We start from the raw sequence: 11,764 nt of genomic DNA on the forward strand, positions 1-11,764 counted from the left end.
CTCTTTCGGGCGGCAAGTGACAGTGTTACAGGTCACTTCTAGGGGCCGCACAAGCTTTCAGGATACTGAGCAGTTCAGTGCAAAAACATCCGCTTGAACAAAGTTCATAGGGTGAAAGAAAGCTTAAGTTTTATTAGGAGATAAATCCAACTCAAAAAGGTAGATGGCTTTTAGACAACCATCAAACAGTGCATTGAGAAGAAATATCAAAAACAGAGAAAAAACAAAACACAAGTGCAAAATTTAGGATGGTTTAAAAACAAAACCAAACCCACAGTTGGTCAGAATAGAATCAAGATTCAATTCAGCATAACACAAACAAAAGGCAATAATCTCAGTGAGCTTTTCTCCCAAACTCCAAACAAAGACTCCAATGCCTTTTGCCCTGCTTGTGTTCAGCACAGACAAAGTGGCAAACAAAATTCAAACTAGTAAGTACTTGCATGATGGTCCAGGTTTTACAGCAACTCCTGTAGGCTTAAAGAAGGTGTTGGGACCGATTATACAGATGGGGTGCAGGTAGGGACCTGGCAGGGAGAGTGCTTTCTTGGTTGAAGGAGTATAGGAGAAACGGAGGGTCCTGGGGTGGGGAGAGAGGGGAACTGGAGGGGATCAGATCATGTTGGGAAGAGAGGGGTCAGATTGTGTTTGAGAAGTACAGTACATGGATTAACATCATCCATGTCTCAGAAGTTATGTAGGTGCTGATCTATATTGGCCAGTCCAGATTGTTGGAATCCAGCAGATGTCAAAATATAGATGAAGAAAGCACAGACTCTGGCTTTCTGTAATAGAAATGTGTATGAGTAGGATACAAAAATACATACAGATATATCGATGTAGGTTAGATGAAAAACAAATTGTCTAAACATTTGCTTAATGATCCAAATACCTCATGAGCAAGCTATGACCACAAATGATTTTATATTAGGTTATAGCTGTGCATACTGTTGCATAAATGTACCATATCCACTAGGTTGCTAGACAATGTATCTATAGATATATCTTTATGGACAGATTATTGATCACTTTTCTATGCAAATGCACAGTACCTTTATGCACCATTAAATACAATGGAGACATTATTGCCTTTTTTTATCTGTTTCATATCTTCAGACTAATCTGATGATACTGCTCCTTGAAACTTCTAGTTCAAATGTTCCACCTAATCATAGTGACGTGTATCTCTCGATATCACTCTTCTTGCTATTTTAAATTTTATTTTGTCATACAATTATCTTATGCTCTGTTAACACAACTTAAAATTGTTTTCCTTTGATTTTTACGTAGCACGCTATGGATTACAGGAAGCTGATTTAGATAAAGTTTTCCGGCTACCTACAACCACCTTTGTTGGAGGAGATGAGGTTTTCCTTTCTTTGCGAGAAATAATTCGACGATTGGAGGTTGGTGTGGCAATCCTTTATCTGTACTTGATTCAAGTTAAATAAAATCCCATAGCTTCCATCCTCATCATTTAGAAACCAAAACTGCAAGTATCTGAATTCCTAATAAGTTGCTTGTGGGGTTGTTAGTGTTCTTCCTTATTTCTAGAATTATGCATGAGAATATAAGTTTTGTTCATTTGTTTGCTCCCATTGTTTTATAATTTTGTATCATAACCAAGCATTACAATCCGTTTAATTTTTCTGGTATTTAGGGGGTAATTTTGTAAGGTGTCCTTTCAATAAAGCTTAGGCCCTCTTTTACAAAGGTACACTAAGCGTTTTAGTGTGGATTTAGCGTGCGCTAACCGCTAATGTGTCCATAGGATAACATGCATGCGTTAGCGTTTAGCGCGTGCTAAAAAGCTTAGCACACCTTTGTAAAAGAGGGGGTTAGTGTGCACTAAAAGACATTATTAGCACATGCTATCTCCTGTTTTCTACAAATAGTGCACAAATTTCCACACTATTATGAACTGCACTCACATCTACTGTGAATTGGCTAACGAGTCAATTAGCGCCAATAACAGTGCTAACAATCAATGTTATGCATTAATTGTCCACAATTTGAATTTGTGCATGCATCTTGCTACTGTGGCTTTGTAAAAGAGGCCCTTACTGAGTAAACTCCATAGTCACCTAGACCAATGTTTCTCAACTTCTTCAAGCCAAGTACCCCCTAAGTCTAGCAAATACCAACCAAGTACCCCAGACCAAGCTCTGCCCCTGACCCCACCCCCATTTTAATAGTACTAATTGTAATGCAATTTCTTCCATTCATTTTTCATGTACACACAATATCTTATTAATTCATATTGGTAACCACAAAATTAAAAAAACACAAAGCACACTATATGCAGAGAAAATGTTAATTATCATTTATATTTGTTTTATTTTTCAAAGAGGACAAGGCAGATGACTTTAAAATATGCAATGTCACCTCAGTAACAGCACAGTGCAAAATATAGACAGCAGATTATAAATTCTCAAAACTGACACATTTTGATCACTAAATTGAAAATAAAATCATTTTTCTACCTTTGTTGTCTGGTGATTTAATTTGTTTCTGGTTGGACTTCCTTCTGTGCATCCAACATTTTTTTCTTTCTGCCTCCTGCATGCTTCCTCTCCTCTGGACCTTATTCCCTTCCTCAACTAACATCTCTCTCTGTTCCTCCATGAGTCCAACTTTTCTCCCTCTCTCCTCCACTCCTATTGGCAACATGTCACCCTCTCTCTCCCTCCTTGGTTATGATCTTGCATCAATGGGCGCTGGACATCATTTGGGAGGGGCAGCCAAAACAGCAAACAAGATGCTGAGAATTATTTAAAAAAAGGGATGGTTAAAAAGACTAAGAATGTTATAATGCCTTTGTATCGCTCCATGGTGCGACCTCACTAGGAGTATTGCAGTCAATTCTAGTCTCCTTATCTCAAGAAAGATATAGTGGCACTAGAAAAGGTTCAAAGAGCGACCAAGATGATAAAGAGGATGGAACTCCTCTCATGTGAGGAAAGACTAAAAAGGTTAGGGCTCTTCAGCTTGGAAAAGAGATGGCTGAGGGGAGATATGACTGAAGGCTACAAAATCCTGGTTGGAAGCAAGTGAATTGATTTTTCACTCTGTTAAAAATTACAAAGACTAAGGGACATTTGATGAAGTTACAGGGAAATACTTTTAAAACCAATAGGAGGAAATATTTTTTCACTCAGAGAATAGTTAAGCTCTGGAATGCATTGCCAGAGATTGTGGTAAGAGTGGATAGTGTAGATCAGGGGTAGGAATTCCGGTCCTCGAAAGACGTATTCCAGTCGGGTTTTCAGGATTTCCCCAATGAATATGCATTGAAAGCAGTGCATGCAAATAGATCTCATGCATATTCATTGGGGGAATCCTGAAAACCCGACTGGAATATGGCTCTCGAGGACCGGAGTTCCCTACCCCTGGTGTAGATAGTTTTAAGAAAGGTTTGGACAATTTCCTGGAGGAAAAGTTCATAGTTAGATATTGAAAAAGACATGGGAAGCCATTGCTTGCCCTGGATCGGTAGCATAGAATGTTGGTACTGTTTGGGTTTTGGCCAGGTACTAGTGACCTGGATTGGCCATCGAGAGAATAGGCTAATGGGCTTGATGGACCATTAAGGCTATTCATATGTTTTTTTGCCTGCCTTTGGATTTGTTTTTGGACTTGCTGGCAGGTTGGCCAGAGGAGTCACAGGTCTGCGCTATCCTGCAGCATCTCTTGGACATCTGAACGATAGAACATGTTTTCAGAACACGAATCAGGCTTAGGCAGATACTCCTTAATCATGCCAAAGAATTGCTTGGAGGACTGGACACCCATTCTGGATCTCAAGTCGGTCAGTCACTTCCTGCGGATTCTAAACTAAACTAAAACTTAAGCTTATATACCGCATTTTTTCTATATGAATAGAGCTCGACAGGGTTTACAATGAAATTGGAAACCATGCACACAGGCATTGCTGCTGTCTCTCCAGGGGAGTTTCTGGCGTCCTTGAATCTCACAGAGGATTACCTCCATATTCCAATCTTTCCATAGCATCGCAGGTTTCTGTGTTCCCTTGTTCTGCAACAGCATTTCCAGTTTGTAGTTCTTCCCTTTGGACTCACGATAGCTCCCCTTACTTTCACCAAGTTGATGGTGATTGTATTGGCTTTTCTCCTCAGGCAGGGTGTCCAGGTCCATCCTTACTTGGATGACTGGTTGATCCAGGCTCCATCTTGACATGAGTGTGAACGTGTGGTGAAGATGGTGGTATGTCTGCTACAGCACTTGGGTTAGATTGTCAACTTCAAGAAGAGAGCCAGTTGACACCATCACAGACCTTGGAATATCTGGGCTTTCTCTTTGACACCCGGCAGGGTTGTGTGTTTCTTTCTTAGCCATCAGACAGAAACTTTAGCAGCAGATTGGGGATCTCCTGGACCTTCAAGCTCCCACAACCTGGCATTATCTGTAGGTGCTGGGGGGTGCATGACAGCCTTCTTGGAGGCGGTCCCCTGGGCCAGAGTGCACATATGCCCTCTACAAGAGTCTCTCCTTTCTTGGTGGTCTCTGCAGCATCTTCCCCTTCAGATGCTGCTCCCTTGAATGGAACCTGCTCGCAGAAGTCTGTGCTGGTGGCTTCAGGGGGAGGCTCTCCACCAGCACAAGCCTCTTCGGATCTCAGAGTGGATCTTTCTTTTGACAAATGCCAGCCTATCAAGCTAGGGTGCTCACTGCAGAAACCGCTTTATTCAGGAGCAGTGGACTCCACATTAGAGACGTTGATTGATCACATGTCTAGAGCTTCGGGCGATGCAGCTGGCATTGCTCACTCTCCAGCCCACTCTGGAAAGAAAAGTGGTACGAGTGTTCTCCAATAACGCCATGCCTGTGGCATATGTCAGTCTTCAAGGGGACACAAGAAGCACTCCCTTGGACCAGGAAGCTTGCATGCTATTTCACTGGGCGGAATTTCATCTTCTGTCTTTCTCGGTGGTGCACATGGCCGGAGTCGACAACTTACAGGCAGACTTTCCCAGTCAACAAGTCCTAGACCCAAGAGAATGGTACCTCTCGCAGAAAGCGGTCTGTGTGATCGTACAGTGCTGGGGTTAGCCCATACATGGGCAAACTACAGCCTGTGGGCCATATCCGGCCCGTTTAATTTTTTAATCCAGCCTTCTGAATATGTCTAAATTTTATTATTAAATGATATTTGTTTTGCATTTTTCCTGCAATGCCTGTGTTTTCCCAATAGATGGCACATTAACCTTTGTTGAGGTGTGACGTATTACTCCACTCCACATTTTTGATTTGTGTTTTGAGCCTCATAGTAAACATGAGCAGACCAAAGAAAAGAAAAGTGGACAGTGAATGCTGAGTGTTTAAGAGGGAGTGGACAGCAAAATATTTTTTCACCAAAGTCTGATCAATGGCTGTATGTCTGATATGCCAGGAAACTATTGTGGTTTTCAAAGAATACAATATCAGCCATCACTTTGCCATGAAGCATGCTAACTATGCTAGCAAGCAGTCACCGCAAGAATGGGAGGCCACTGCTCAGAGGTTGACAACTAATTTACAGGCTCAGCAAAAAAATTTTCACAGACTAACTGCGATTCAAGAGTCAAGTACCAAAGCAAGTTTTATGCTGTCATTCAAATTAGCAAAAGCTAGCAAACCTCTCTCTGAAGGTGAATTTTTGAAAGAATGTATGATAGAGACAGCAGGTCTCTTGTGTCGGGAGAGCAAAGGCAAGTTTGAAAAAAATCAGTTTATCATGCAGGACAGTCACCGCCACGTGGAACTGATTGACGAAGACATAGCCAGCAAGTTAAATAATAAGGCAGAATTCTTTAAGTTATATTTACTAGCACTGGATGAAAGTAACGACATAAAAGACACTACTGAGCTCTTAATTTTTATCCGAGGGATTAACGGCAGTTTTGAAATAACGGAGGAGTTTTTGGCCATGGAGTCACTGAAAGGAAAAACACGGGGAGAGGACTTGTATGACCAGGTGTCTGCTGTCATCGAGAATATGAAGATACCTTGGAGTAAACTTGCCAATGTCACTACAGATGGATCTCCAAATTTAACTGGAAAAAATATTGGACTGCTGAAAAGAGGCATGCAGGCAGATTGAAAGGCTTAAGAGCAATAAATCCCCAGAACCAGATGACATCCATACGAGGGTCATCAAGGAACTGAAAGGGACCATAGCTGAACTGCTTTAACTAATAGCCAATCTGTCGATCATATTGGGAAAGATTCCAGAGGACTGGAAGGTGGCGAATGTTACACCGATCTTCAAAAAAGGTTTGAGGCTTGACCCGGGAAACTACAGACCGGTGAGTCTGACCTCGGTACCGGGAAAAATGGTAGAGGCGCTGATAAAGGACCTTATCATTGATCACCTTGACGGACACTGGCTGATGAGGACTAGCCAGCACGGTTTCAGCAAAGGCAGATCTTGTTTGACAAACTTGCTGCACTTCTTCGAGGGAGTAAACAGGCAGATAGACAAGGGCGACCTGGTCATAAGAACATAAGAAATGCCTGCACCGGATCAGACCTGGGGTCCATCCAGTCCGGTGATCCGCACATGCGGAGGCTCAGCCAGGCATACCCTGGTGCATACATTAGTCACTCGTATCCCTCAATGTGTCCTGCAAGAAGATGTGCGTCCAATTTTTCCTTAAACCCTAGAATGGTAGTTTCCTCCACCATCTCTTTCGGGAGAGAGTTCCAGGCGTTCACCACTCACTGTGTGAAGCAGAACTTTCTGACATTTGTCCTGGCCGTGTCCCCTCTCAGCTTCAGGCCATGACCTCTGGTCCAAGTCTGGGTCACATTCGCCAATGTGAATAAAGCTATTTCTTACTCTCCATCCTTTCCCCCTGCTGGTGAGTGAGCTTGCTCCATTTTGTCGATTCCTTTTAGCAATTTAAAAGTCTCTATCAGATCCCCTCTCAGTCTTCTCTTCTTAAGGGTGAATAATCCCAGTTTTCTGAGGCGATCCTTGTAGCTCAAGTTCTCCATACCTTTTACTAGCTTCGTCGCTTGCCTCTGCACCTTCTCCAGCAGTGTTATATCCTTCTTCAGGTATGGAGACCAGTGTTGGACACAGTATTCCAAGTGTGGTCTGACCATTGCTCTATAAAGCGGCATTATGACCTCCCTTGATCTACTCGTGATTCCCTTCTTTATCATGCCTAACATCCTGTTAGCTTTCTTTGCCACCGCTGCGCATTGAGCCGACGGCTTTAGGGTCCTGTCTATCAGTACCCCTAGGTCTTTTTCTTGTTCGCTCTTCCCCAATGTTATACCTAACAGTTTATACTCATGCTCCTTGTTTTTTTCTGCCCAGGTGCATCACTTTGCATTTTTCCACATTAAAACTCATCTGCCAATTTTCTGCCCATCTCTCAAGTTGCTTCAAATCTCTCTGAAGTTCCTCGCTGTCTTTTTGTGATCTGATTGTCCGGCATAGCTTTGTGTCATCTGCAAACTTGAAAATAACACTGGTCGTTTCTTCTTCCAGGTCATTTATGAAGATATTGAATAAGATAGGCCCAAGAACCGAGCCCTGAGGCACACCGCTAGTTACGTTCTTCCAGTCTGAGTACTTCCCATTTATGCCCACTCTCTGTCTTCTGTTTTCCAGCCATTTTCCTATCCATCTTAGTATATCCCCTTCTATTCCATGACTTTGTAGTTTTTTGAGAAGTCTTGCATGAGGTACTTTGTCGAACGCTTTCTGGAAGTCCAAGTATATTACGTCTACCGGTTCTCCGCTATCGACTTGTTTGTTCACTCCCTCGAAAAACTGAAGTAAGTTGGTCAAGCACGACTTTCCTTTCCTGAAGCCATCCTGACTAGCTTTCAGCAGGTCATGTTTATCTAGATGCTGTACTATGCTGTCTTTAATCAAAGCCTCAACCATTTTTCCAGGGACCTATGTGAGACTCACAGGTCTATAGTTTCCCGGTTCTCCCCTTGATCCTTTTTTGAAGATTGGGATGACGTTCGCTATCTTCCAGTCTTCTGGTATCCGTCCGGTTTTAATTGACATGTTAGCGAGGGATTGCAGTAGTTCTCCGATTTCCACCTTTAGTTCCTTTAATACTCTTGGGTGAATTCCATCTGGGCCAGGGGATTTGTCACTTTTTAGTCTGTCAATCTAATAGTATATCTGGTCCAGATCCACCCTCACTGTGGTGAGGCTCTCCTCTATTTCTCCCTTGAAAACTTTCACTGTTTCGGGTATTGAAGTGGCGTCTTCCTTGGTAAAGACAGAAGCAAAGAAGGAATTTAATCTGTCTGCAATCAGTTTGTCTTCTTTGATGTATCCTTTTCTTCCTTGGTCGTCGAGAGGGCCCACTGTCTCCTTTGCAGGTTTCTTCCCTTTAACATATCTAAAAAAGGGTTTGAAGTTTTTGGCCTCTTGGGCTATCTTTTCCTCATAGGCCCTTTTGGCTTCTCTCACCGCCTTGTGACTCTTCTTCTGGTCGTCTTTGTGACTGTTCCAAGCCTCGGTTGTATTCTCGCATTTCCATTTTTTAAATGAGTCCTTCTTTTCCCTAACTGCATCCTTCACCTCTTTGGTTAGCCAAGCTGGTTCTCTTTTGGCTTTAGTTTTCCTTTCTTTGGTTATCTGCGGAATGTATAGATTCTGTGCTTCGGTGATAGTATTTTTTACTAGGGACCATGCTTGTTCTACCGTTTCGATTTCAGCTATCCTTTTTTTGATCCGTTTTCTTACCATGGCTCTCATGTTGTCGTGTCTTCCTTTTTTAAAGTTAAAGGTTGTGGTTAGGGTCTTGGTTCGCTTCCCCTTTCCGATGTCGAGTTTAAAGTAGATCATACTGTGATCGCTCGTCCCCAGCGGGACCGTGACTTCTACTTCTTTTGTTTGCCCAGTTATGCCATTTAGGACCAAGTCCAAGGTGGCGTTTCCTCTTGTCGGTTCTCCTACCATTTGTTCTAGGAAGTAGTCACCCATCATTTCCAGGAACTTTATTTCTTTGCCGCAGCTTGAGGTTACTTTGTTCCAGTCTATTCCTGGGAAATTGAAGTCACCCATGATCGTTACATTGCCCGTCCTACATTCATGTCTTATTTCTTCTATCATCTCAGAGTCTGTTTCCTCCGTCTGACCTGGAGGTCGATAGTAGAGACCTATTTTTGTGTCTGCTCCGTTCTGTCTGGGGATCTTTACCCAGAGGGACTCCAGTTTCTTTTTCTCCTCCGCCTTCCCTCCTCCAGTAGATTCTACTCCTTCCTGGACATATAGGGCAATGCCTCCCCCTTTCTGTCCTGTTCTGTCTCTTCTGGTCGACATTGTATATCTGGACTTTCAGAAGGCGTTTGACAAGGTTCCGCATGAACGACTATTTAGGAAAATTGTGAGCCATGGAATCGAGGGTGAAATATCACATGGATTAAAAACTGGCTGGAGCATAGGAAACGGAGAGTTGGAGTAAATGGACAATACTCGAACAAAGCGTCACCAGTGGGGTGCTGCAGGGCTCAGTGCTTGGACACGTGCTCTTCAACATCTTTTAAACGATCTGGACACAGGTACGATGAGCGAAGTGATTAAATTTGTGGACGATACAAAGTTATTCAGAGTAGTGAAGACGCAGGGGGATTGCGATGATCTGCAACGTGACATAATCAGGCTCGAGGAATGGGCATCAACATGACAGATGAGGTTCAACGTGGATAAGTGTAAAGTGATGCATGTCGGTAACAAAAATCTCCTGCACAAATACAGAATGTCCAGGGTGGTACTTGGAGAGACCTCCCAGGAAAGACCCTGAAACAGCACCACAAGAAGTGCAATTGGAACTGATCGATCTTCAGTCTGACTCCGTCTTAAAGAAGTTCAGCTCTCTTGAACTGAAAGACTTTTATGCTTCACTTAATGAAGCCACTTTTCCAAACCTCCGGAGGATGGCACAAAAGATGCTGGTGTTGTTTGGTTCGACCTACGTGTGTGAGCAGATGTTCAGCGTCATGAACATCAACAAAGCCCATCTCAGATCCAGGTTAACTGACCAACACCTCAGATCTATCCTGAGAATTGCCACAATAAAACTAACTCCAGATTTTGATGCATCCCGCTGAAATTGATAGCGAGTTATGACCACTGTGTTATGAAAGAAATGCATTGAGAAAATTAATTTGTACAATAAACCTTATGTTTTCATGCTTTGCTATCTTTTAAAAACCAAAACCTTTTATGTTATGATGTTTACATTTAATTTATATTAGTTCACACAAACACTCCATCCATCTGCTCTTGGTCTGGCCCCTCTGTCAAATTTAAGAACCCATTGTGGCCTAGAAGTCAAAAAGTTTGCCCACCCCTGGGTTAGCCCCTGATGGACTTTAGGGCTTCAGCAGAAAACTTGTAGGTCAAGGAAAAGAGCAAGGAATCTTAGAGCTGGATGCCTTGGTTCAGCCCTGGCCTGCTGACTAGCTCTTTTCTGTGTTCTCTGTGGCCTCTGGTTGGTCGGGTTATCTGCTGGATGGTGATGCATCCTGGCCTCATTATTCAAGTTGTTCCGGACTGGCTTCATTTTCAATGGTATGTGGTTCTCATCCGTCTGCAGAGGAACAGGAAGCTCACACTCCATCACAACCTTCTCAGTCAAGGTACGATGCCCATGGAGAATCCACAGTGCTTTGGTCTTACAGCATGGCTGTTGAGCGCTCAGCTTTGATGAGATGTGGTTATTCAGATGTTGTCATCTCAACGCTTTTGAAGTCCTAGAAACCCTCTATTATGGCTTCTTATACCGTGAGCTGGAATGCTTTCCAACAGTGGTGTGCTAAGGACCAAGTGGAGCCTGAACGGGCTCCCATTTTGGTGGTCCTGGCTTTTCTTCAGGCAGGCTTACATAAGGGTTTAGCGGTGGCCTCCCTTAAAGTTCAGGTAGCAGGCCTCTCATGCTTCCGGACACATAGGGGTTCTAGTTCGCTTCCTGCTCATCTTGATGTGACCAGGTTTCTGAGAGGGGCATTTTGCTTGCGACCTCCCTTGCATCATCTTTTCTCTGCGTGAAATCTTACCATTGTTTTACAGGGTCTTGTGGAAGCTCCATTGCAACCACTGAAGCATGCTGCTCTTCTGGATCTGACAATCAAAACTGTCTTTCTGGTTGCCATTGTTTCGGCACGGTGTATTTTGGAGCTTCAAGCTCTTTCATGCAGGGAACTCTTTCTCTGAATTACAGATGCAGGAGTAGTTCTCCGTACTATACCTTCCCTTCTCCTGAAGGTGGTTTCCGCTTTTCCATGTTAACCAGGAAGTTTGTTTGCCTACGTTTCATTCCACAGGCTTGGAGAGAAAGGATCAGATTTTATGCAATTTGGATGTCAAGAGAATCATGCTCAATATATTTTTGAGAGGACTATTGATTTTCGGCTGTCTGATCCCTCTTTGTCCTGACTGCCCTGCCTCAGCATGGTAAGTCTAAGATCTTGATCGCCCATTGGATTCATATGGCCATTTCCATGACTTATTTTGCCTGTGGCAAGCAGCTGCTGGTTTCCCTTATGGCCCACTCGACTGGAAGTGTTACTGTTTCATGAGCAGAGTGTTGCGTGATTCATCCAGATAAAATATGCAGGGTGCCTACTTGGTCCTCTCTTCATACCTTTACCTGATTTTACCGGGTAGATGTGGCGGCTTGCTCTGATGCCGCTGTTGGGACCTTGGTGTTCCTCCCTAGATGCCGCCATTGCTTTGGTTTATCATCTAGCATACTGAATCCAGAAGGGGGTAACAGATGAAAGATTA

The 11,764-nt window shown here is 43.3% G+C and overlaps 1 protein-coding gene across 1 annotated transcript in view; it reads left to right on the forward strand.

The window, feature by feature from the left end:
• The window catches only part of OGDHL (oxoglutarate dehydrogenase like), a 297,827-nt gene that overhangs the window by 112,464 nt on the left and 173,599 nt on the right, over window positions 1–11,764 (forward strand). The window contains 3 exon segments of the mRNA XM_033942954.1: window positions 1,291–1,406; window positions 5,411–6,091; window positions 11,048–11,142. Coding sequence (XP_033798845.1) covers window positions 1,291–1,406; window positions 5,411–6,091; window positions 11,048–11,142 — 892 coding nt within the window.

This window comes from Geotrypetes seraphini, chromosome 4 (assembly GCF_902459505.1).
Source record: "Geotrypetes seraphini chromosome 4, aGeoSer1.1, whole genome shotgun sequence".
Taxonomy (NCBI): Eukaryota; Metazoa; Chordata; class Amphibia; order Gymnophiona; family Dermophiidae; genus Geotrypetes; species Geotrypetes seraphini.